A 27372-nucleotide genomic window follows, 5' to 3' on the forward strand; every position below is an offset into this window, starting at 1 on the left:
ACTTTGGATTGCTTTTAGTTTATAACCAGTTTGGTTTTCAGCAAATATTTTAAAATGAGATAAAGCAAGAGAAGCCTAAGATTGATGTGAAATAACAAACAACCATGTATATCTACTATAAGCATCCAGAAACAAAATATAATATCTTGAGCCATTGGAAGAACATAAGGTGAAGGTCCCCAGATATCAATGAAAACCAATTGTAAAGGTGCAGTGTAATGTGTAGTAGAAACATGAAAACGTAGTTGGTGTGACTTACCAATCACACAGGCATTACATAATTGTTTCTTAGAGGTATATTGTATGTTACAAGATTTCAAAACACGTTGAACAACAGGAAAGTTGTTGTGCCCAAGTCTGTTATGTCAGAGTTGTAAAGGATGAACATTAGGTTTGTAGGAAGCATAGTTAGCAGTGTAAGATAATGAATCAGTGGATAAAGGGAAAACATATAGACCATCTTTAACTATTCCTTGAAGTAAGATTTGATGTGTGTCCTAATGTTTAACAAAGCATGAGTGAGGATAAAATTCAAAATAAACATTATTGTCTTTTGTAAATTGAGCAATGCTAATCAAGTTTTTGGTAATGTGTGGAATGTATAGCAGATTACATAGAATAAACTTTTTGTTTGTGTGTGGTGCAATATAGAAAGCATAGCCTGTGTGTATAATGTTCATACCTTGACCGTTGCCAACCTTTAAGGATTTTGATCCATGGTAAAGCGATTTGTTGTGAAAAACAAAAGGATCTTTAGTTACATGATTGGTAGCTCCACTGTCGGGGTACCAAAGAGGATCCTCAATGGCTGACGGTGTACCCAGAATAGATGGAGCAGAGTCATCATCAGATGAGAAGGAAGATTGAGACACGTTAGCTGTGAACGAAGAATTGGTAGGAGGATCATACCTATGCCAGCATGTATCAGTAGTGTGGCCTTGCTTGTGACAGATTTGACAATGCGCTTTTATGGAATTCTACGGTGCGGGAGGGCGAAAAGAAGGATGGATGATGGGTCTTGATCCAGAAAAAGAATGCACAATGTTCGGATGCGAAGGACGATTCTGGGTGTGACCACCGCCGTAGGATTTGTGTTGAAAATTGGGTTTCTTGTTTGTACGAGGACCATGGTTTAGAAACATGATTAGCTTGATGGAGTTTGCATGAGTTTATGTTTTTCAAACCTTTCTTCTTGAGCAAGGAGTGAAGATTCAAGCTCATCAGCGGTGTAGGGGTCACAACGAGAGAGAACAGCAGTGATGAAGCCATCATATTCCTCCGATAGACCATCCAGGATTGCATCTATGTGTTCAACAGTAGAAATGGAGGCACCTATGGAAGATAGAGAGTCAACAGTCTTATTGATGTCAAGAAGATAATTGGCAATGATTTTGCCACTCTTGGTGTGCGAAGAAGAAGACGAAGCTTCTTGATGGTGGCCCTTGTGTGAGATGCATAGTACGTGGATAAGTGATTCCAAATGGCAGTAGAAGAGTCTAAACCTACCATTTTGGTTAAAATGGAGGGTGACATGGAGGCAAGCAACCAGGCTACTAATATCTGGTTTTGCTTATGGTAGTGCATAAAAGCAGGGTTGACGATGGGTTCTTGATCTTGATCTTCAGATGGAAGAAACTTTGACAGGACATTGGTACCATCCAAGAGATGCATGAGATCAAGACCGCGAAGGGTGACAAAGATTTAGGGTTTAGGGTTTAGCTTGATAGTGATCGACAAAGAAGAGAATGAATCAACGAAAAAGGTCTTGAGAGAAAGATACTTCTAGATACCATGTTAGAAGAGAGAATGAAAGAATGCATTGATATTATGAAATTACAGTCGACATAGGTGGCTGAAATACATGTACATATACATGAGTTACGTACGTATACGTAACTGTCATAACAGAAGCATATTAACTAACTGCCTAATATTGAGTGAGATAAAATCAATTGAAGAATATTTTTTAAAAAAATATGTTGGTCTATGTTGCTCTCTCACTTGTCCAAAACTACTTCACCCAAAAAAAAACACTCTAGAAAAACTAAACTAAAACTAAACTAACTCATCTGATAATTCCAACATGTTGCATAGAACCAAAATCAACATGTAAACTTGCAAATTACTTATAATATAGCCAAATCCACGATTTCAGCAACTATAGAAATTCCTTGTATCAATTCTCTTCACAAATTAAAATAATATTTATTTGAAATTACTTAATTAGCTAGTAAACTGAGATCAACTTATTTTCATACAAAAAATTTCCTTTACCTTTTTTTTATTAATTTTCAAACTTGAAAGCCCACACATTTATGCTAATTCAATATTTTGGCCATCATAACGAAATTCATAAATATACCTTGATCTCATAGTGACACCTCATGCATTTATTAATTTCCAAGACTGACTCAAACCACTCCAATCTAAAGTAAAAAAAACATACAAATTCAAATTAATTAATTATAAACGATAAAAACAGCATATTTCTAAAAGTACATATGACATATTTATAAAATTTAAACTTTATTCAGAAAGTTATAACTTTCCTTATCTCCAAATTAGAAAACTAAGTGGGTCTTGGAAGAAAGAATAATAAATCAAGATGGCAAAGAGCTTAAAATTTAGTTCTCAACTCCAAAACCTATTCATACCAAAACACCACACGTGAGATTAAAGCTTAAAATAATCCAGAACTTTTTTTTTTTTAAAGATCGCTTAGATGTGATTTAGAAGAAGATGATAAATGAAGTTTACCTTAAGGATTATACTCCAAATTATTGCTCTTAATAACATAAAATTGTAAAAACACAAGGAGAATGGAGAAATTGAAAATCTGATAATTAATGAATTTTAAAATAGAATTTAAGAGTATAAAAAATCATGAATAAGGTCTAAAACACTGTGGTTTGCAGTATTAATTAATAGTTTTAAGAGAGTGGTTTTTGAAGGCATCTTAATATCTAACTTTTGAATATAGCTGTAACGTTCCCATGTAACTAGGCAATGGTCTCTTCAATCCTCATCTTTAATCTAAATCCAACAACACAACACAATACAACACCACAAACGCGCTTCTATCCTAACGTGAAAGTCACACGCAGGCTATTCCATTTTTTGGATACACGTCAATCAATTTCAGGTCAAATTACAAAATGACGCAGAAACTAATGCCAACTGCTTCTTCTGTTTTGACGCGAATATAGTGTTGTTCAATCACAAAACAAACACGCCATTACCCTCCTTCTGTTTCTACCATTGGATCCTTCTTCTAAATCATATCACCAACTTTTCATAACCAGAAGCCAATAACAACACGCCACGCGCATCCTATGCTATGAAATCAAATACAGCGTTTGGTTTAACTATCATATCGCGGTCCATCACATAAATCATAAATACTCTTCATTCACATCCCTCAAATAATCTCTTCCCAGAGGTCAATGACGCGTTTCAAATTAAAAAAAAAATATTTTTTTATCTATCACATAATACATTAAATAAATATATTTTTTATTTATGTTGAAAATGACAGAGATAAGAATATTTCATTGTATATAAGTGGGTGCAAACTTCATTACATGAACCGGTTTTATGCGATTTAGTTAGGTTTAAAGTTTACTTTGTAATATGGTATCAGAATCATTTAGAACTTATCCTAGTGAATCTTTGTTGGATCTATCGTGTCACCCGCTATCAGACCATTATCGGACTATCCATAATATGTTATTTCACGCACGAACTGTCACTCTTAACATGAGAGAAGTGTGTAAGAGATCTCACGTAAACTAGTTATATGATTAAAAAAAAGTAAGTAACTTTTTTTCTTTAATCACTTATCGAAATCCTTTATTTATTTATTTATTGTATGGGCACAATATTCCTGAAAAAAAAAAATAATGATTTTGTTGTGTCCTGTGTGTCTTGCTTTTTTACTGTTTTTGGATAGGAAACAAGAGAGGATGAGAGAGAATAGTGTTTGATTAGATTAGTGATGGTAGGTGTTACTTGCCGTGTATGATGGTTGATCGATCCTAGCACTGTTTGTGTGACGTTGGATGACATTGACGCAGATACTGTGGTGGTCCCTCCCGCAGAACAGAGTTTGCAGCGCTGCGTTCGAGATTCCCTTCGCCAATCATAACTTGACACGTGTTGGAAGGAATAAATAAGTTTTGCGCAAAGATATTAATAAATATTTGTGACATAGTTGTATGTCCGGTTAAGGTGATGTTGAATCGGACAAGACAATGATATAGCGGTAGAGACTCAGACGTCTGATCAAGTAATCATACCTCATTTTAAGGTATGCTTCCAACCATTTTTCTAACAAAAACCATTTTCCGTCTCTAATTACTTCTTCCTTTAATATTCTTAAAATTTTAAAATTATCCTTCTCATTATTTATATTTTTTTTTTCAATTTAAACATTAAATCTTATCTTATTTTGCTTTGCTTGTTGAATGCTATTTGTTTTTACTCACCTACTTAACCACGTAAAAATTTGAAGGAAAGAAATGTATATGAATAAATTCACTAAAATATATTTATGCTAATCACAAAAGTATAATAGTGCTTTTATTTATTTGTTTGTTTTATATCAGATTGTGTTTAATTGTTATTTCAATTGTTTTATAATTTATCTTTTTCCTGAAAAAAAAACTTGTTTAATGTTATTAGTAATGTGTATGCAACTTTTAGATTTGCGTTAATGTTTTGGTTACTAGCAACGGAAATATAGGGGAAAAAACTACACTAATTTTATCTATTTTTCTTTAACTTAATCCAAATAGTTATATTTTTTTACTCTTTTTTCCCTCTAAATAAAACATAAAAAAATATAAATAATTTAAATTGATTGAATAAATATAATAAGTAGATTGTTGGTGATAAAACAAGTGGATGCTTACAAGTCATCACAAATAATAATGTATTATAGATTTTAGTTGGGAACTCTTCAGTTGACTTCCAACTTTAACCAATTTGCAACATTTTTAAAATCTTCTTTTTTGTTTTCAAACACTATATTTTAGAATGTTAGTTTCTAGTATTTTATATTATATTATATTATATATATATATATATATATCACCTTGTGTTTTATACTTTAATAAAAAAAAAATATTTGGAATAAGTAAATTCAAATTTATTGAATCTTTTTAATAAAGTATTTCAATTATTAATAAATACAAAAAATAATTATTTAAATGTTAAAAAATCATAATTAATGTTGGCTAAAATTTCTAAGTCCATTTTAAAAAAAATAAAACAAACTATTAAAAAAAGAATAATATTTATCTAAATAGTAAAAAATTATCATTATATATTGGCAAAAAATAATAATAAGAGACACTAATTAAAATATATAGTTCACATTTATTAAAAAATAATTTCATCAATTTTGACTGATAAAAAATATATAGTTCACATTTATTTATTAAAAGATAATTTCATTGATTTTAATTGATAAAGTTGTTAACAAAATATGACAAAATATTATGTGTTGAATTTATGGTGATTTTGACCATGTTATTGTTTATTATATTAACTTAATATTATCAAAATATAAAATACGATCAATCTCTAAATAATTTTGAATAAATGTGTATTGAAAAATTAGTTTTTCTTCTTCTAACGATAGTAGTCGATTATGTTAACAAATAATTGATTATATCACATGTTTGATAAATAATCAATTATTATATAAAATAATATTATTTGAGACAATATGAAGGAGTTAATCTTTTGAAAATAATAAATTAGATTTAATAATAATTGATTAAATTATTTTAAAATATTTTACAGGTTACTTAATGAACTTGTCGATAAAAAAAATATTACTTAATGAACATAGTGATCAATTACTATTAAAATTAATAATAATTAATTATTTTTATAAGTTATTTCAATAATTTTTAAAAAAGAAACTTGTTCTTATTCATTAAAAAATAATATAGGCATTTCATTGTAAATTTGTCACATGTAGGATAATATTTTTTCTTTTCTTTTTTGTGGATTTTTTTTTATAACTTTGCATCGATGTTTTCTGTGGATGTAGAGTTAGTTAGATTAATTGGATGTAAATAAGGAGGAATTAAATTAGTATAAAATTTTGTATGTCTCTCATTTTCCTATTTCTCTAATTATCTTGATTTTTGTTTGTTTTCTATAATTACTAACTACTTCGTTAAGTTACTCCTATCATCAATAGTTTAAGAAAAAAAAGTATTCGAAATTATTTTAAACATCATATTCAGCCCCGTGTGTTTTAGCCGTTATTTGTTTTACAAAAGTCCTGATAAATATCAAATAAGAAATAATAATAGTTTTGAACAATATTTTTTTAAAATTTAAATAAAAAAAACCTTTCTTAACATCAATATAAAAGATTATAGTCGACATCTATTAAAAAGTAGTATTTTCAATAATATTTTTGTCTTAATTAAACTCTCATTTTCTATATGAAAAATTTATTTGGTCTGAAGTTTTTGTTTTGGTGCAAGTGAAGGTTTGGTTTTGGATTTCTGCAAAAATTCACTTTGTTTCGTTTTTCTTATTTTGATTGGTATTTGAAATCTGTGGAGAGTATGAGGTTGGTCTCTTGAAGCTGTTTTTTTTAGGTGTAGCAAGGGAATTTTAGTTAGTTTGATGTTTTTTGTTTTGAAGCTGATGTGTAATATGTATAAGGGTTGAATCACCCTGAAGTAATTTCCATTTATTTATTTTTATTACTCATAAAAAAATTAAAATTTTATAAAGTTTTTTTACTCAAACAACCTTTTAAGTCTAAAGCATCTCAAGTTATTATATAAAAGAATTACCCTTTTATTTTTTTTTATAAAACATTTAGAATATACTTTATTTTCTTTTATTTCTCTTATTTCACATTTAGGGTAAGGTTTTGTTACTTTTTCCCTTATTTCTTATTGTACAACTTTTTATTTATTAAATAAGGTACTAATAATTGGATAGTAATTATTTTATTTTATTATTATGATTTTTGTAGCACACTATTTATGCTAACCATTACAATACTGATAAATGGTAATATACTTTTTGAATATTTTGTATTATAATATTTATTTTAATTATTACAGTGCCTGTGTTCCAATGTTAACATTATCGTTCCGTATATATTTTAAACCAGTATTAACATAATGAAAGTACGATATTAAGAGTATTATTGTTTTGTTTTATAAGTTTGTTAAAAAATATTTGAAAATACAGTATAAAATAAACATTATGAAAACAATATAATAATTACAACTAAAAAAATAATTAGAAGAATTCATCAACACCAGACTCGTATAAATGCATTAAGATCATTCGTACACATCACTTCAGCACCACCTCTTGTACAGAACATATGCAAAAAAAACACAAGTGGGTAATTAATAAATGTTCCACGCTTCTTTATACATTTTTTAACACTACAAAGAAAAACTCAACATAGATAATTCAACGGATTATGGGCGTAGATCGTTATCCATCAACTTCCGTAGGTAACAGTGTTTCCATGGGTAAACCATTGATAAATTCAACATATTTTACTTTTTATTTTTAATATTATTAAAATTCGAAATAAACTACCTTAGGAGAGACTCGAATTCGAGTTCTTTGAGTATTTACCAATTTTTTATAATAATTATTAAATTTATTTTCATGATTATTATTAAACTTATTAATATGATTATTAGTTTTAATATAATTAATAATACAAATTTTATTAATATTATTCATAATATTAATATTACTAGTATTAATATAATTATTTTTATTCATATTATTAATATTATTAGTATTAATATGATTACTTTTATTTATATTGTTAATATCATTAATACTATTAATATCATTAATACTATTAATATTACTAATATTATTATTATTAATAATATTATTATTAATATAATATTATTATGATTAATTTAATAATATTAATAATACGTATATCTATTAATTATGATTATTATTATTTATAATTTTATAATTATTCATATTATAATAATATTTTAATATATATATATATATATATATAATTATTCTAATAATAGTTGGTAGGTAATAGAGATAATAGTTGGTAGATAATATAGATGTATGGGTAATAGTTAGTAGGTAATAGAGATCCGTGGGTAATAGTTGATAAATAATACTGAATTTACTTACAAATTTAGATTTGTGAGTAATATCCGTAAATAATGTTGAATTTATCTACGAATTCAAATATGTAAGTAATATTTATATGTAATGTTAGATTTACCTACAAATTCAAATTCAGATTCAGATCTATCAGTAAAAATTTGTAAATAATATTTTTTTTAATATAAGTTTATCAATTGAACTAACTTGTAAGGTTGGGAATGGAAATGGATTTAGTTGAGGAAAAAAAAAATTAAAGTGGTAAAATGTATTTTGTGATGGAAGCTAATCTGATTATTATTCATTAACAGTGTATATATTAGTAGTTTAATTATTTAAATGATAATGCTTAAGAAAAGCAGAAAGATAAGGATTTGGGAATGTGTTGTTGCCTTCATGATCAGAAGGAGTGGTCTCATCGAAACCATAGTTGAGTAATGGTGTGTTGTGGACTTGTAACAGAGAAATCAATACATATAAGTAATATCGGTGGTGGTTGGGTGACACAACGTGACTCTATTCACTCTTACAATTAATCATCATAAATATATAGAGATATTCAACCACGGAAAACGAGAAACCCAATCTATATAAATATAATCAAGGGATCAAATTCGCAAAAATAAATTTGGTATTTATATATAGTGTATTATTAATATGGCATTTATCGACATAATTGCCAACTTTAGCATATTATTCATTTGATCCTTATAATAAACAAGAATATGCTACATATAAAATAATTGAATTAAAAATAGACATAGTAAGACTATATTAAAGGTAATATAAATTAAATTAGTAAAGCGTAAGAGAATGCAGTATACTAGATACATTATGAAAACAAATATAAAATTGATAATATATATATATCTTGAGATAGTGAAATTCAAAAGATTTGACAATGAAGTGGTGTTGGTGGAAGAAAGGACTTGCTTTATTTTAGTTTATTTTATAATAATAAGAATAATAATATATTATTATTATAATAAAAGAAGCGAAAGTATGGTATTAAAGAGTAAGAGTAAAAATAGTAGAAAAGACGGTAATGTGGGTCACGTGCCACTGGCACACGTAGTGGAGCGTGCAACCACGGGACTTCCACTTCACTTTCTGACATACCGAAAACAGAAACAAGAGCAACACCAGCCACCGCAGGCCTCGTATTTGTGGTCATTAAGGTTAATAACATATTCTCTTCGCACATCACACATATCATCTTCATATTCCACTCTTTTAATTTATTTAACATTCTTATTAATCATTATTTCAATAAATATTTTCAACATCTTCTTGCTAAAATCTCCTTCTTTATATCTGAAAAATAATTATTTTAGATGTTTTAATATTCTGATTATTAATAATTTGTTAATAACCTTTTTGTTTAATATTTGATTCAATAGACATTAAAGTGAAGGAGTGAGAGGGAGGGGGAATTATTTTGATTTTTGACAGCTTTAAGTGGAAAGTGAGGCATAGTAAAAGGTGATAGCGCGTGAGTGTGAGTGTGAGTGTGTGAGAGAGATAGGCATAGTAACACAACAACACAAGTCTGATCCAAAACCCGCCCACAATTCCCCATATCATGTCGTGTTCATGCCCTTGTTCCTTTTCCTTTTCCTTTTCCTTTTCCACAAGTTTCTGAAAGTGGTTGGTTGCATTACCATTTACTACTTTCTTTCTCAACACACGGAAACAAAATTAACAAAACCACCCCAACTCAACCCCTCTCTGCATTCTTCTTCCTCTCTTCTCGCACACCTCTAGGAATGGGCGACATGTACCACTTTGACAAGAATCTCTCTTCGCAGGACGAAATCTCACTTTTTCTGCGTCAGATTCTCCTCCGTTCATCTCCTTCTTCTTCTTCTTCACCCCACTCCATGCCCGGATCCTGCAACTCCAACGTAGCTCACCAAAACGTCAATTCACACACTTCTTTCTCGCCCTCGCAGCTCCAACACGGCAAGATCTCGACCCTTGCTTCCACCGCCTCTTTTCTCTCGGCTTCTGCCGCTTGCGGTTCCTTCAAGGGCCAGACTGCTTCTGCTGCAAATGTGTCTTCTTCTTCTGTTTTAGTGAGCGAGAACGAGAATGATGACTATGATTGTGAAAGTGAGGTACACATCACACTTATTATTATTATTTCCACTCTTTAAGTTTGAGGTTCTCTTAGCAGTTTTGCTTTGCTTCTCTAGAAAAAATGTTTTTTTTTTTTTATCGTAATACTGTCGGCTCCCAGTTAAACACTGCAACACCAACATGTGTAACTTTTTCTTTCTTTCGGGTATTATGGGTTAATTTCTGGTTCATGGTGATATTGATGACTGTGAGTGTGACAAAAAAAGAGAAATTTGTTTCCTGGACTGTTTTTAGCGGTGGATCTTTGAAAATTATTTTGGTCGGGGTGGGAAAAATTCGAATGAATTTGTTTTTTTTTTTGGAGGGGCGGAGCTGGAATTTTTAAGTGGAAATTGCACTGTTTCTTTACAATTTCTTCTTAATTTCTGAACGTAGGAGGGTGTCGAAGCTTTCGCCGAAGAAGTTCCGACAAAACCTGCTCCTTCGAGGAGTTCATCTAAGAGATCAAGAGCTGCAGAAGTTCATAATTTGTCTGAGAAGGTTTGAGAATTTCTGTTGATGGCTGTTGGTTGTGCTTGGTTTGGTTTTATTTTAATCATGCTTATGTAATTTTCCTTGTGGGCTTTTGTTCTGGTCCTGGACTTGTTGAGCAGCGAAGAAGGAGTAGGATCAACGAGAAAATGAAGGCCTTGCAAAATCTAATTCCGAATTCAAACAAGGTACGCAAGTTTCTTCAACCTTGGTTCTTACGATAGGTGCAGTTTTTTGTTATTAGCTGGTCTTGGCAATTAATTGCTTGATGCGTGTGGCAGACGGATAAGGCTTCAATGCTCGATGAAGCTATTGAATACCTTAAACAGCTTCAGCTCCAAGTACAGGTCTGTGTCTCTTTTTATATGCTGCAAATTTTGTCGTATTTGAGAGGCTGAAAGTTTTATTTTTTTCGGCACTTTCTAACTAAAGTTGCAATTTAAATGAAAACAATTGTTAGTCTCTGAATTTTGATGTTCTAGTTATTGTTTTCTGTCTTGACTGAAAGTCTTTTTATGCGAACAGTATATATGGGAAACTGCACAATATCGGAAAATTTGAGAAAATCCTAGCAGGAAACTGTTGTCTTCTGGTCAAATATAAATTGTAATCAATTCTATGTTGATACATCTAAAGATAACGAGTTTAAGTATCCAAATTTTACTATCATTCGAAGTCTCATAGATTTTCTTTGATGCTGTGATAATCCAGTGAACTTGCCAGTAGTTTCTTCTTACTAAATTTATGTATGTATATATATATATATATATATATATATATATATATTTTGTTACTGGACATTAAAAAATCCTCGCATTGTTTAAAAGTTGAATTGAAAATAGCTTATATAGATCTTCTTTCAGACTTTGAGGAATGGTATTGAATTTTTACATGGTAAGCCTCTAGTTGCTAGAGTAAAAGAAAACCTTTCTCTGAATTGATATTACAAATTAATTCTCAGGTTAGAATTAACCTGAGTCTTGATTACTTAGTTTCATTGTAAAAGAGGATGCCATAGAGAGGATGTTTTAAAATAATATTTTCATAAGCAATACAGGCCCCATCAAAACAAAACATATTCCAGATAGTTTGGTCCTCCTCATATATGTTTTTTTTTATACATACCATTTAGATGATTATTAAAATGTGTTACACTCTGAAAATTCCAAAAAGAGTTTTATACTATATAATTGGCTTTGTGAAGGTGGAGTAGTCCTGAACTTAATGAGATTTTGGTCACAATATTTCAGATGCTGTCAATGCGAAATGGGTTGACTTTGCATCCTATGTGCTTTCCAGAAGGCTTGCAGCCACTGCAGTTGTCTCAGATGGGCATGGAACCAAGTGAAAGAAACAGGTCTACCCCTTTAAACATGACAGCTACTCTGCCTCTCCACCAAGAGAACCCCTTGCACTACACATCCAATCTACCTAACAAGCACATTCTGCCAAATCAGCCATCAGCACCATATCCTTCATTTATTAACAACCCAGAAACGAAACCTCTTCAACACCAAGGAGGGTCTTCTGAGGTAAGCTCATCGACTTTGTAGTGTCAAATGTTGTTAAAAGCATTAGTCATCGTTACATGTTTCCCTTGAATTGTAAAGCCAATACGCGGGGAAGACATTTTGCATTACCAGCAACCAAGTGCTATCCATTCAGATGCCAATACTCTAGGTGGTTCTCAAGGTACGTGCACTATAAAATGAACTATATATTCCATCACTATGCTATATACAAATATCTCATGCTCCAAAAATATATTCTTGGAAACCCCAGTTGTGAAAGAATTCGAGTCAGGCACAACAGTTTCACTCTCCTTTGACACGCAAACATGTGAACCATGCATTGGCATTGGCAGAAGAGATGAGTCAGCAGTGATCATAAGAAATAGTGAGGCCAACATTGTTGTGACATCCCAGTTAAGTAGGTAACTGGTATAGAGCTAGGTATATGATTCTTAAGGAAGCATATGGCATATGTGAGGATATGTATGTATGTATGATGTGGTCATGCATGCAACAAAGTGTCTTGAAAAGCTTTTCAGCACACGAGATTGCAGTGCAGAGGGGAAAAGGTGGTGGCAGTGGCAACTCGAAGACCGAGATTTTTGAAGTTTACAAAGTCTAGTCTTGCAATGCTTTTTGAATTTTGGTTTCCGCGAAAAAGTAGGAATCCCAATCCTTTGAGTTGTGGATTTTGTAATGTTCTCAAAAAGCCTATGGCTCTGGCCTACGTGACATACACAAATTATTTGTAGCTTCTCGAGTTGTTACATTATGCAATGTATAATATTATTATTATTATTATTATTGTATGCAGAAAAAACTGGCACTACTTGTACGGAGTATCTGTAAACTAATGAGGGTGAAATATCCAACTACCATGATTTCATTTCACTTCACTATAAAACTAATTTCCCTATTTTGTGGGACTTTTTCTGAACTGCACCTTGGTAGCTAACAGTGTGCTTGTCTGGATGTAAGGATTTACTATTACTAGCATTAGCAACGTGAGTTGGGCCATATGGATAGGTTCGAAACCCGTTAAAAAAAAGTGAGGTTAACTCACTATTTTGATATTTTAATCTGTTCGTAATCCGTGAAGGTAAAGGGTGGGATGAAATGGGCCAGCCCACATAATAATAAAAAGGATGCTTTTCTTACATTTTCTCAAAAGAAATTTTACTCTATTGATTCTGGAAATCAAATTTTAAAAGTTAAAATATTCCTTCTGGACTCTAGAAGGTAAAATAGTCCTTCTAGAAAAAATATTTTGGATTTTTTTTTAATTTTTATTTTTGGAATTAACTTTTATGATATGAAATTAAATTTTGAAATTGATGAAGTGCAAGAAGAAAATTGATGAAGTGAAAGAAGAAAATTGATGGGATGGAGGAAGTAGGGATGACAATGAGGGTTGACCTCTCCAACAAAATACGGGTTGGCCCGTCCCACGTAGAAAATGCGAGTTAATTTTATTGGACCTTCTTACATAAGAGTTGACCCGCGGACATGTAGGTCAACCTACATAAAAAAATAATTTTCAAATTAATAAAAAATAGTTTTTTAAATATAATTTTTTAATTTTTTTTTTCTTATTTAGATGAATTAACTAAATGGTCTCACAATATTATTCTTACAACATATGCATAATAAGATATGGGTACAAATTTTGGAATTCAGAGACTTTCGGGGATATAGAATCTAGAAGTTAAATTTATTTTTAAGTTGTACAATATTCCATATTACACAATCCATAATACAAATTTGTATTTTAAATTGTAGAATGGATAATTTTAATTTTGTTGAGAATGAGACTGCATGAAGAAATTATGGAGGTGCAAAAAGAAATTTCTAGATTTATAAGACATGTCGATTATGCGAGCTACCCACTTGCACTTGGCCCGTTAGAACTGCAAGTTATATGGGGGGCCTAAGTGGGCCATCGAGTTGGAATAGGCAGCCTGTTTCGCATTTTTTCTCAATGGGCCGCAAGCCGACCTGTACAATCTGCCCCGCTTTGCCATCCTTAGTAGGAAGAAACACATTAATAAAAAATTTTTAAAAAAAAATTCTCTTCCAATTTTTATTTTCTATATATATTACAAGTGAATTAATACTTTTTTAATAAAATTTATTTTTTTTATTAGGGTTGTCCTGTAAACCACAGGTCATCCTTTATGCGGGGCGGACCAACCCGATCCACATTTTGCGGGTCAATGTGGGGTGAGCCAATACGGGGTGGGCCAACACACTGCTACCCTTAACTAATACAGGGTAATCACAGGACGAAGAAAGGGTAAATATTGTTCATGTTTGGATTGATCAATATTTACCAAAATGAACATAAAGAAAGGAGAATGAGAGGGAACGAGCACCCCCTCTCGGATGAGAAGAAAAGTGTGGAAGTTATACCATGGGGTGGTGGATTTACAACTTTGTCCTTGTTGTATGGTATGTTTTATGTATGTGTTTGATAGAGAATTGATGAAGTACCAATGAAAAAGTCATGATGTAGAGATTGAAAATTGGTCATGATCGATTATGTGTTAATAAGTAATCGGTTACACATGTTACCATAATCGATTATGATCACTTTCTACCTATTTATATTTATAATAATTAAATTTAAAAACCATAATATTGGTGATTTTCACTATGTGTCATTTGTTTGGGTGATTAAGAGTAAGACTAAGTCAAACCAAAGTAGTTGGTTAAAAAAAGTGCAAGCAACCTTTGCATTTGTAAGATTGCACGGAGTAGATTAGTGTATGTTATTTATTATAAATTAAACAAATATAAAACTTCTTACATTAGAAAGACAAACTTATGTCATGAGAGTGAATGTAGGTGAAGCTTGTCTGCATCTTGCATGAATAGGAAAAGTAAAGAGATTCCTCTATGACGTTTCAAATGAAAAAAAAAAACCAATAAATAACATCACATGGTTGAGCAATTTGTACAACCTGTGTGGGAAGGGAAACAATGTATTAAATTTGAAATAAATGCTTGACTTTTGAGGGAAGACAACATGGTTCATTTTGAGTAGGAGGTGAGTGGTCTTGACTCTATTTCCTTTATTTTGTAAGGTTTGACAATGAAAATGGTTTATTTCGGGTGTAGAAGGTCAAGTGAAATGGAGAATGTTGTAGAAGTGCACCAGAAAACTTATACTACAATAACTTTTTTATTTACATACCGATTATTACATACAGATCCAAATTCGTATGTAAAGTGAGTGTTACATACGAATATTTACATACAGATTTAATTTAGTATGTAAATAGACATTACATATGAATTTTTCGTATGTAAGCCAAAAGTGATTACATACGGATTTAATCAGTATGAAATTTTGGCACCATAAAGAAAAAATAACTACATACATATTATATCCGCATATAAAATATTACATACAAAATTAAAAAAATAAAGTATTTTTTATAGACGTGCAATAAGTTTTGTATATTTCAAAACCCTAGTGTGCACCATTCACCTCTAAGGCCTCTCCACCACCTCCTTCCTCAGTTCCCTCCACCAACACTTGCCTCCGTCACCGCCCTCTCTTTCTATGCTCCTCCCAACCTCCTCTTTCCCCTCAACCTCATCTCCATTGATGCCTCTGGCTCCCTCTACATATTCGATGTTGACGACTTCGTCCACATCACCACACTTTCCCTCCAATGCAACTCTGCCATCAACGACCTCGCCCTGCACCCTCCAGTGAGCGCACCTTAACCCATATTCTGGTTTTGTTGATTGATAAGTTTTGCTTGATACCCTTTCTACTATTGTAAGCTCCGCTTTCAACTTTTTCCTTTTTCAAGTGCTTTATCTTCAAGTTTTCCATTTTTTTGCTACCCAACCACTCCTTGCTCTAAGATTCTTTTTCGACACACTTACTTCTTTTTCTATTTCAAGAACTTGGTTTGTTACTTTTTTTGTTTTTTTTTTAAAATATTATCCTTTCTCTCTCTATTTCATCTCGATCCATTTTCTTGAGAATTTTTTATGTTTTCTCTATTTTATGTTAAATCTGTTGGATTTATTTTATATATTTGTTTACTACAAGAAGGCTCGAATGGAACTACCGGAGAATGGAAATGGAGAAGGACTAACAATCCTCCACGGAACAGAAGCTTCTGAAAAATGATAACCAAGATGATAGCAACGACCAAGCACCCAACCTTCTCAATTTTGTGAATTGCTTGTGGAAAGTGTTATTTTGTGGGGATTTTATTTGGGGTGGTTGGTGTTGAAAAGGGTAGTTGTTTTCTGCCTGCCAGTGAATTGGTGATTTTTTATTAGGATAAAAAGAAGATGAAGTTTTTAGGTGATTTCGGTGATCCCTTGGAGTTTTGTCTCCAAGCCCCTGTGTCTTCTGTTTTTGGCCAACACAGTTAACATATTTAAGTGTTAGGAATAGACTTGAAATATTAATTGCTATTAACGTTTGGGCGTGATTATAAGTTGTTTTATAAATATGTAAGGAATCGATATTTAGGAAACATTCTTAATAATTTTATATGTGAGGAATTGATATAAATTACTTTTTACATGCATCAATTTCAATCAAAGAACATAATGTTAACATGCTAATCAAAATACATAAGAGTGAGAAAGATGAAACCAAATCCCTATTTTTCCAATTGAAGCAACAACTCTTTGAATTGTTTTCTTGTTAATTCTTGCCATCATAAAAATCCTCAAACCAACTCTTTTTTTTTTATATTTACCGAATCTTTTACTTGAATATTCAATTGTTCCTTGTGTGATTTATATTCGTCCTTAGGGACAAATTATTATTTCTGACAACACGGTGCACTTGTCGTAAAAAGTCATCAACCTTCACATTTAGAAACCATACTTTTGTATGGACGAAACATACTTGTAGATGTTGCACCCTAAGATAAACCGAATTGGACTGAGTCTTTAAAGCTCGACACCATGGAGAGTAAATACCCTTCCATGGTTTTTTCTGGATTGAATTGGCTGAGTCTTTAAAGCTTGGCACCATGGATCTTCATGGTTTTATTGGACCAAGCTCTCGGCACCATGATCAACATGGTTTTATTGGACCGAGCATCTAGCTCGGCACCATGACCTTCATGGTTTTGTACTTTATCAAACTCTTCACCTAATTAAGGATTTTTCATTGATTTGGGTCGAGGTCGTGCTCCTACATATTTCAAGATTTCAAATGTGTACACCATGTAGTATACTGAAATAAGCAATCTTATTTTCAATCAACATCAATTTCAAATAAATCAAATTGTACCAAATACAAATTAGAAAAATCAACAAAAAGTTTACAAATATTTAATCAGTTATAATAAAAACGTAGATTAGTCATGCTCCGTGTTCTTGGTATGAGCCTCCTATACAATAATTTAGAAACAACTAAATGAACACTCTCCAACAGAATGGTCATGGTAAGAGAAAATATTCAAAAACATAAATATTTTATATCTACTATTTTTAATTCTAGCATTTCGACATTTTTAATTTAATAAACCTTCTAACAAATGGATTTTCAAAATTTATGAGATTAATTATTATCTTTTATTGGTCAAAATATATTTAATAATGAAACAAAATAATTCATGCAAAATCTTATGGCCCATTAGTGCAACATGCCAACCCATTCTTTTAATTTTGGTATGCAAAATAAAGTGAATTAATAAATAGTGTATGCATTCTCACTGAAGATAAAAAATTATAAAAATTAAAAGAAGTACATTTGACGAAATTTGGATCATTATTTTTCTCTCTTTCACTTACTTCAATACTCATTCTTTAATAAGAACGACATTGTAATATAGTGACTTTTTATAACAAAATATGACATAACCTTAAAAACTTGAGAAGAAAAAAGGTATGGATGCATAAGTAAGTTATATAGGTAAATAAGCAAAGCATTTAGTTATTTTATTTATTTTTTGGTGTAAAGATGTTATCATAAGCTCTTAATTTTAATAAAAGAGACTTACAAATTTTCAAACTGAAAATGGAAGGTTACAACATGCGTTGGATCTAATCAAGACAAAAACCCAACATACATATATATATATATCCCAAATTTTATTTACTCAATTCTTACCAAATATATTTTAAAATAATTAATTTGTAGTCGTATAAATTCCCGCTTCTAATTAAAAATATGTGGTCGTATTTATTTTCTAATTTATAACATAATTTTTCCAATTTATTACTATGACATCAAATTAATTTTCTTTCTTAAATTTCTTTAATTAGTACTTAAATTGTTTCAATCAACCTAATGAGCAAAATAAGATGCTTTATAAATTATTACAATAATAACATTTCATTAACTAAAAATATTTTAAAATAGAAAAAAACATTCATCCCATATAACTATATATCAAATGTAAGTTGGACTATCCATTATAATAACATAACCGAATCCATGAAAAATAAAGAGTGAGACTATTATCATTATGGAATAATTTTTTTTTTACATAATATATTGTGGAGGCAGGAAAAATTTTACCTAACCCCACAGAATGTTCTAGAGTATTGGTGATCTCAAATCTAGAACATGTAGTTGAGTGTGTATTAGATTCTCCTTTATGTAGAGCATAATCTGATATATATATATAGACTGAATTCTCCGCCTTTAGTCATGATTTAGTGATTAAGACTAATTGATTGAGATTTCTTGACTTGTGCTCTCTCATAAAGCTAGATACACATGTCAAAAAATGACAAATAAATAACCAACCATTAGGTCCAGCCTATGACCTTACAATAGTAATCGAAACATCACTATTCGATTATAACTTAATCCACTTAATATCCTCCATAAACAATTAATATCGCCTACAACAACTTATCAATGTCTCACATTAACATTAAGTATCTTGATTGTTAAATCTTAATAATTACACGATACAATAACTTATGCTTACAAAATCCAACCACGCAATACGTAAGATGAGATTTGAAGTTGTTTAAGGTAGGAATAGGATACTCTTACTCTTTATATTCGCTTTCAACTTTACTCATCGCAAGCATCCATATATAAAAAGGAAACTTATACGTGGGCCCCAATTAGCCTATGTTGGGTATCTAAGAATTATGTCCGCCAACAACGATTAACTTACCTAATCCAACTATACTTTCCTATGCATGTTAAATGTTTCAACTTTTTTATTTAAAACGCCAATAATTCCAATTAACATTTCAAAATTAGAAAAATAAAACCACTATTGCACTTTAAACAACACCACTAACATAACAATACATTTTTATTCACACTTGAAATTTTAGATTTAAGTATTGTTAATAGAAAAAGTTATCAAAAAAATTAACCATTAATAAAATTCACAGACACCTTACATTTGTAATAAGAAAAAAATACCATTTTTTACGAGAAGTAAAACCAACCCAAACATCCAACATCACTACTTCTTAAGTGGCAATCATTATTTGCACCGTTGATACTAAAGCATCTATGAGTGTGTTAGTCAAAAGTTAAAACGAATATTTATTTTATTGGTGAAAAGTATGAGTGATTTTAAGCAGTATGAGATTTTCTGAAAATGGAGTTGATTTGGTTAAACTTAAAGCAGGATTTAAAAGGCACTTTTGTAGTATTTAGTATTTGTTTATGCATCTAGAATTAACATATTATTTAGAGTGTGGAAAAAGCAGCGAATAGAAGAATGAAGTCCACTTCACTGAGCATCACAGTTCCTGAGAGACACACACTACACACACGTAGCATTCTCCGAATAAAGAGCGTAGTTCCCACACACCACACACAGACACAACACAACACAACAGAACACATACAGTGACAACACTGCAATTGATTGCATCCATCATCCTGCGTTTTCTTTGGGTCCCACCATGCCAGCTGCCACTGCCTCCATTCCTCTCCCTTTTCCTTTCTTCTTCTTCTTCTTCTTCTTATTCTACGTTTTTTCACTCTCTTCTTTTGTCTTCGCTGCTGGAATGAATGAATGAATGAACAGCAATGCCCGATCAGTCGAGCAGCGGCGCGATGAACGACCAGCTCTCCAACCCCACCTCCATCTTTGGCCTCCGTCTCTGGGTGGTGCTTGGCGTGTGTGTCGGCGCCGCCATCGTCCTCATCCTCTTCCTCATATCCGTCTGGGTGGCCTTCAAGCGCTCCAAAGCCAACCCCGTTTCCATCCCCGATGTCTCCAAGGAGATCCAAGAAATCAGGGTCGACCACGCCCCCATCACCAACCCGACCCACCAACCCGACCCTTTTCCGGAACCTGACCCAGTTCCGCCTACCGAGGAAGAAACCAACCCCCTCAGCTACCACAGAATCCAGTTCGAGATTGGGAAGAACCACCGAATTTCCTACCCCGAACGTGCCTTGCTTCGCTCATCTTCCAACGACCCTTCCAGTGCTGAGGCTCGCCTCCTCGATCAGGTTCCCACTGTCATTCCCGAAGTTTCTCACTTGGGCTGGGGCCACTGGTACACTCTCCGGGAGCTTGAGGATTCCACCAACGCCTTTGCCCCTGAGAATGTTATTGGCGAAGGAGGTTATGGAATTGTTTATCACGGTATCTTGAACGACAATACTCATGTTGCCATTAAGAATTTGCTCAATAACAGGTCTCTTCCCTTCCTTTTCTCTTCTTTTTTTTAGCATTCCTCTTTTACATCATCATCATCTTAATAGTAAGATTGATAACCGTAGGGGGCAAGCTGAGAAGGAGTTTAAGGTGGAAGTGGAAGCTATAGGACGAGTTCGCCACAAGAATTTAGTGAGGTTGCTTGGTTATTGTGCTGAAGGAGCTCATAGGTATTCTTTTCTCTTCATTTCTCAGCTTCCTCCTTAATTCACCACCACTGTTTTCCCTTTTTTTTTCGTTGTTCCTGTAGGATAATTATGAAATCATAATTTCTTTTCTCTCCCAGAATGCTTGTTTATGAGTTTGTCGACAATGGTAACTTGGAGCAGTGGCTGCATGGGGATGTTGGGCCTTACAGTCCTCTAACATGGGAAATTCGAATGAACATTATTCTGGGAACGGCTAAAGGGTAAACAGCAAATTCTTTCTTCTCAAATTTCTTCCATTCTCGTCTATTCTTTCTCAGTTTCCAATTTTCTAGTTCTTGTTATGCCGTTGGCGAAAATGCTTTTCCGTGTTATAACTGTTTGTTTTTCAACAGGCTAACTTATCTACACGAGGGGTTGGAACCAAAAGTTGTTCACCGTGATATTAAATCAAGCAACATTTTGCTCAGTAAGCAGTGGAATGCAAAGGTCTCAGACTTTGGCCTCGCCAAACTCCTTGGCTCTGACAACAGTTATATTACCACCCGTGTCATGGGTACTTTTGGGTTTGTATACTCTTCCTTTTCCGTTGCTCCATTCCTTCCTCTGTGTATTGTTCATGACGAGTTGTTGCCAGCAATTTTACTAATTCTTCTATTCGCAGATATGTTGCTCCTGAATATGCAAGTACTGGCATGTTGAATGAACGAAGTGATGTTTATAGTTTTGGAATTCTTATTATGGAAGTTCTTACAGGAAGGAACCCTGTTGATTATAGTCGGCCTCCAGAAGAGGTTTGTTTGATACATTTCAGTGCTGTAACCCTCCCTGTCATTCCATTTTTTTTTCATTTGTTTGTAACGGAAAACTCTAAATTTTCAGGTGAATTTAGTTGACTGGCTCAAGAAGATGGTTAGTAACAGAAATCCAGAGGGGGTCCTGGATCCCAAGCTTCCTGAGAAACCAACTTCAAGGGCACTAAAACGAGCCCTTCTTGTAGCCTTACGTTGCACTGATCCTAATGCACAGAAGCGACCTAAAATGGGGCATGTGATACACATGCTTGAAGCTGAAGATTCCCCTTACAAAGAGGTAACATTTAGTTCTTCTGATGTTAATTCAACCTCAGTATAGTGCTAGTTAATGCATAATTAGCGAAGTAAAACATGTGTTTGTTCTTTCGTTAATTAAGATGTGACAGTTAAAAGGAACACTATTTAATATTCAATCCAAAAACTAAATAAGAACCAAACCCTTGTCTTACCATATTATGAAATTTCCATATGCAGCAGAAAATGGAGTTTTTCTAGCATAAAATTTAGTTTCTAATTTCGTGTCATAGTATATCCGAACTCTAAATATAAATTTGTATTTAAACCTGGATATCGTGTGACTAATATTTTGATAACTAGAAGAGATATTTATATTCATTTATGCTATAGTAATCTCCACAGTGTTTGCAGTTCTTCAGCTTATCTACAAGTTTTGTGTTTGATCTACTTGAATGAAATATTATTCATCTCTAACCATGGATGTTCTCAGTGAAGCTGCTTGATTTTTACTTATTGATGAAGTGCTACGTTGTTATAATAGGATCGCAGAGCTAGAAGGGAAGCAGGACATTCACCAAATGATAGAGTAGGGGATGGGTTGAAAGAGGAGGCAGCTGTATCAGTTGATGATGGCAAAGTTGAAAACGGGATGTGTGTCAATGAGACAAGAACGAACCCTCAAATAGAAACGCAATAAATTTGCATAGCTGTCTCTTTAATGACCCTAAAACTTGTGTCTCCCTTTACAACCTGTCATTGACGAAGGCCAAACAATTTGTGCATCCATGGAGCATAACTTGATACATTGCTCTACATTGTTTGATCCTTACTATACCTCAGCTTTTATACTCGCATTACACACTCATCCAGATTTCTCCCATTCCAAGGGATGATTGTAGCTAGAGGTGGTGCTCATGTAAATTCAAGCCATTTTGTTCTATTCACCCAATAAAAGATTATTATGCATCGTTGGATACCATGTTTTGATCTGCTCGAACACTGTTATTTCAAAGCATGTTGCATTGTCAACGTTGCAATGAAATGCGTCTATAAAATGGACTTTAGATGCACATCATATTAAATGCTCATACTACACACACTAGGTTTCTTTTCCTCTTTTTTGGATTTGTGAGGCCATTATACTCTGCATACCAGTTAGACTCACTGCAAGTAGTTGGCATTAGATAAGATGACAAATCATGTCCCCTTCGACAGACTGGTCCATGAGTCCCATATTTTGTCAAGTGGGAACTCGTGTTGTAATTTGCAGAGGCTTGGATAGTTCCATTAATGGACTCATGTTTCTTGGGGACTGCCCACTATAATTGAACTACTTTGTCTTGCGTACAAGACGGAGCCCCACCATTGCTCATTCTAGATCTCGCAAATCTTCATCTAGTTACACGAGATCATAAAAGAATTCAGTCATTACTTGCTCCACAAATTTTCAAGTTTATTTAGTGACTCGAGCAATAATGGAAATGCATTTTTTTAAGAAACAGCTACTGCAAAAAGGAGTTCTTTCACGAGACAAGATTTTGATTAGTTTTATATCATTTAGCAAATCGAGTCACAAGACAGTGTGATGAAAAATGACTCGAATTCCATACAATACTAGGACTGAAATACACGCATACTTATCTTCGATGATAAGTAGGTATATAAGTTGGTTCTCATTAGTTAGTATCTGAGACTTCCGCTTGAGATTAGGACTTCTGATGTCATAATTCTAGTTTTTTAAACTCTTGCGATTCATCATAGCAATTCTATTATTTTCTCTTAATATTATTATAATAAACATTTAATATAGTAATTACAATGAAAAATAATCTTGAAGTGGAATCTTGGCTAGAATATTTTGGCGCTAGTGGGACAGATAAATCAATCTTGCGTCATTTTGTTACAAAATATAAGTGATAAGAAGGACGGTGATAAGAAGGACGGTAGCACAAAAGGAATGAGAGACTATACATCAAATCTTGAACATAAAATATAACAAACATTCGTGTTTAAGTGAAACCACATAAAATATAACAAACATTCGTGTTTAAGTGAAACCATATTGCTTTCGTGAAGTAGTAGGAAATGGAAAGAAATCATTAAACATTAAACAGTAGTTTTATTATGCACTCTGCTCTTTGGGATCTTTTACCGTTTCTTTTCTATTTTATTATAGCATTTTACTATTTAATAACAATTTTTTCTATTTTAAACAATTATCCAGTTGAATAATATTAAGAACCAAAAATTTCCCAAACCAACCCAACATTTTTAATTAATTTGAATTTAAATTTTCTTAAACTAGGGTATTTATGATCAAACCCGAAATTTTTTAATTAATTTGAATTTAAATCTTCTTAAACTAATATATTTAACATCCAATTTTTTTAATTAATTTAGATTAAAATTTTCTTAAAATAGGGTATTTATGTTTCTGGTTAAGATAGGTTTATCTATATTTTAATTTTGTCCAAAATTTTGATAAAGATAGTTTAAGTTTATTTCTTGATAGAACATATTAATTATAATATTACATTAAGTTAAACTGTGAAACTATAAAAATATACAGCTATCATTTAAAATGTGTATTTTACAGAATATATTTTAATATAAATTTTATGGATAAAATATAATATAATGCTATAGAAATTTTTTTTATTAAGTCAAAAAATTGTATTATTAAAATAGAAATATTTGAAAAACTATATATTTTAAGAGAAAATTACATTAAGATGGTAAAATAGATTTTGAATATAATCTAAATTCACCCTAAAATATATTGAGTTTAATTGGTTTAATCAATCAAATATTTCTTGATGTTAGACTCTAAATTGGTAGAATAGGTTGATCTTACATTTTTGTTTTGTTTTCTTTTATCTTTAAATATTTGATTATCCTATATTTGATCCTTTTTTTTATATAACTTTAATTAGTCTTCTTACATAGGATAATAGTCAAAAGTGTAAAATTTATTACTCCTTCCATATTATTTTATTTATTTGTCTAATATTCTCTTGTAGTTTTGCTATATTCTCTTTATATTCTATTTTACTTATTGTTAATTTTTTCTGTAAGACTTTTAATGAGAATTATTATTATATATTCAGATAATATTTTCAGTGAAAAGAATAAAAAAAAAATCTCAAATATTGTAATTGGTATGGTGTCAAGTCCAATTTTCAATCCACTAAAGTAAAAAACAATCACAGATAAAAAATAAATAAATATATATATATATATATATATTAAAATAAGTAATATTTTTTTCACTCTTATTTCAAACAAATCTTAATTTTTTATTTATTTTGAAATTGAAACATATTAATTGAATATATAAAATAAAATAAAATTCTATAAAAGTATAAAATTATATTTTTTTTTTAGATCAATGTCATATTGTGAAATGTTATTAACAAAATAAATTTAAATATTATTTTCAATTTTATAAATTATTTACTTTATAATTAATCATTTTTAAATTTTAATTCATACTCGTTATTTTTTAAATTAAACTAAGGGTACTATTGTAATTTATTATATTACCTAACTAATTTAATTCTCTTATTGGATCAATTAAATATACCACAAACTTTTTATGCTTTTTCTTTTCCTTCCATTCTCTTCCCATTTATAAGTGAGAAACTATGTGCTAATAAACATTACACTGAACCATGTGACTAACAAAAAATAGGTAAAGATTACATCAAAGAGTTTGATTTCATGCCATAATCATTATAGAAACACAAGATCACAAAAAAAATTAAACATGTAATATGGAAATTCCACAAAATAAAAAATAAAAATCCCTTTTATAAAAAAAAAAACATATAAAGAATTACAAATAAAAACTTAGGATAAAAGAAGATGAAAACTAAAAATACTGAATATTCTAGCTTAATAAATCTTCAAAGTTAATAAATATTTTTTAATGAAATTTTTTACTTTTGTCTTTTTAGCAAATATCTTTGAAACATGATGAACCTCCAAAATTTATTATGATTTTATTATTAAACTATCCCTAACTCAATTCTAATTTCAATTACTTAATCTAATTTCAATGACTCAACTCCAAGCTTTATCTTCAATTGATAATAATACCTTATATTTATTTTGACCTTTACTCTTGAGTGAGAGTATTAATTTAATGATCCATTCTAAATAGATTAGATTAGGTTAAATCCTGCCTAAATAAACTAGATTGGGTTATTCGATACTCAACTCAACCTGATTAATTTAATTTTATTATAAAAAAGATCTATTATAAAAAAGTATTTATTACTCTCCAGTTTAGTAAATTTAGTATTTATTTTATTTATTTTAATTTAAAACAATTCTATAGGATATTTTAAAAATCTTAAAAAAGTTTGAACTTACAAATTAAAAAAAATTAAAAATTTGGAATCAAGTTGATTCAATCTAATATAGATTTATCCAAACTTACACCTTACACCCTTTTATGGGGCAAAATATTTGAATTCAATACTATTCACCTGCCAAATTCCTAATTTTAAATCTCATAAGGCCCTTTGTTAAAATGAAAGGCGTGTAAAAATAATTTGGAATTAGAAGGAAAAATAATTTTATATTATAAAAAGACTTAATTAAGTTTTAAATTCCTCATAAGTCGTATTTTCAATTCAGTTTCTATCCAATTTTTTATTTATTTCATATTTAAAAATGATATCTTTTTTTAATTAAGTTTCTGCTTGTTTATTTTTTTAAGTGGGTGACATGAATAAGTAAGATAAATAATATTGTAATTAATTTAGAACGATAAATAATTTTTATTATTTTAATTAAAAACATCTTGGATAACATTATGCTTTTGCTTTCAATGACTTCCATGCTTTTAATTAAAACAATAATAAAAAATTATCATCTTACATTAATTGCAATGTGTTTTATCTTACACAACTTTACAATTTTAACAAGAAGACAAATAAATAAGATAGCTATGCAAAACAACAACCATATTACCGACTTAACCAAACAAATCAAACAGAAAAAACTTAATTGAAAAATATAAAAAATTTAAGTACTTAATAAAAAAAATTAACAGAAACTTAATTAAAAATACCAAAATTTACTATTGAAACATAAAAATTAATTAATACCCAACCATTACTAAAAAATATGATAATTATACCACCATAAAGTAGCTATCATAAAGTTGCTATCTAATTGATTAGAAGAAGACCCTGATCATTAGTCTATTGCTAGAAAAGGAAACACTTTAAAAGAGTTAATAAGAAAGGGTCCTTAAAAAAGGTATAAGTATTAAGTA

At 31.0% G+C, this 27372-nt stretch overlaps 2 protein-coding genes across 2 annotated transcripts; both read left to right on the plus strand.

The window, feature by feature from the left end:
- The first annotated feature begins 9706 nt into the window (after nt 1–9706).
- On the plus strand, nt 9707–13066 carry LOC137810106 (transcription factor SPATULA-like). Its single transcript, XM_068611237.1, has 7 exons — nt 9707–10256; nt 10654–10758; nt 10872–10937; nt 11031–11096; nt 12000–12281; nt 12360–12441; nt 12532–13066. The coding sequence occupies exons 1-7, from the start codon at nt 9906–9908 to the stop codon at nt 12684–12686; spliced, it is 1107 nt and encodes a 368-aa protein (XP_068467338.1). The 5' UTR covers nt 9707–9905; the 3' UTR covers nt 12687–13066.
- Nucleotides 13067–19933: 6867 nt separating this feature from the next.
- Nucleotides 19934–23067, plus strand: LOC137810105 (probable serine/threonine-protein kinase At1g01540). The gene is made up of 7 exons (XM_068611236.1): nt 19934–20870; nt 20956–21060; nt 21177–21299; nt 21432–21602; nt 21701–21830; nt 21919–22128; nt 22630–23067. Exons 1-7 carry the CDS (start codon nt 20254–20256, stop codon nt 22783–22785), a joined length of 1512 nt encoding a protein of 503 aa, XP_068467337.1. The 5' UTR covers nt 19934–20253; the 3' UTR covers nt 22786–23067.
- The last annotated feature ends 4305 nt before the right edge of the window (nt 23068–27372 follow it).

Source organism: Phaseolus vulgaris, chromosome 2 (assembly GCF_000499845.2).
Source record: "Phaseolus vulgaris cultivar G19833 chromosome 2, P. vulgaris v2.0, whole genome shotgun sequence".
Taxonomy (NCBI): Eukaryota; Viridiplantae; Streptophyta; class Magnoliopsida; order Fabales; family Fabaceae; genus Phaseolus; species Phaseolus vulgaris.

Bases quoted from the DNA above. Each gene is read 5' to 3' on its own strand.
- LOC137810106 (XM_068611237.1), top strand. From the start codon at position 9,906: ATGGGCGACATGTACCACTTTGACAAGAATCTCTCTTCGCAGGACGAA. The intron at 10,257-10,653 runs GTACACATCACA...TTCTGAACGTAG, and splicing joins ACTATGATTGTGAAAGTGAG to GAGGGTGTCGAAGCTTTCGC. The intron at 12,282-12,359 runs GTAAGCTCATCG...TGAATTGTAAAG, and splicing joins ACCAAGGAGGGTCTTCTGAG to CCAATACGCGGGGAAGACAT.
- LOC137810105 (XM_068611236.1), top strand. From the start codon at position 20,254: ATGCCCGATCAGTCGAGCAGCGGCGCGATGAACGACCAGCTCTCCAAC. The intron at 20,871-20,955 runs GTCTCTTCCCTT...TGATAACCGTAG, and splicing joins AAGAATTTGCTCAATAACAG to GGGGCAAGCTGAGAAGGAGT. The intron at 22,129-22,629 runs GTAACATTTAGT...TTGTTATAATAG, and splicing joins AAGATTCCCCTTACAAAGAG to GATCGCAGAGCTAGAAGGGA.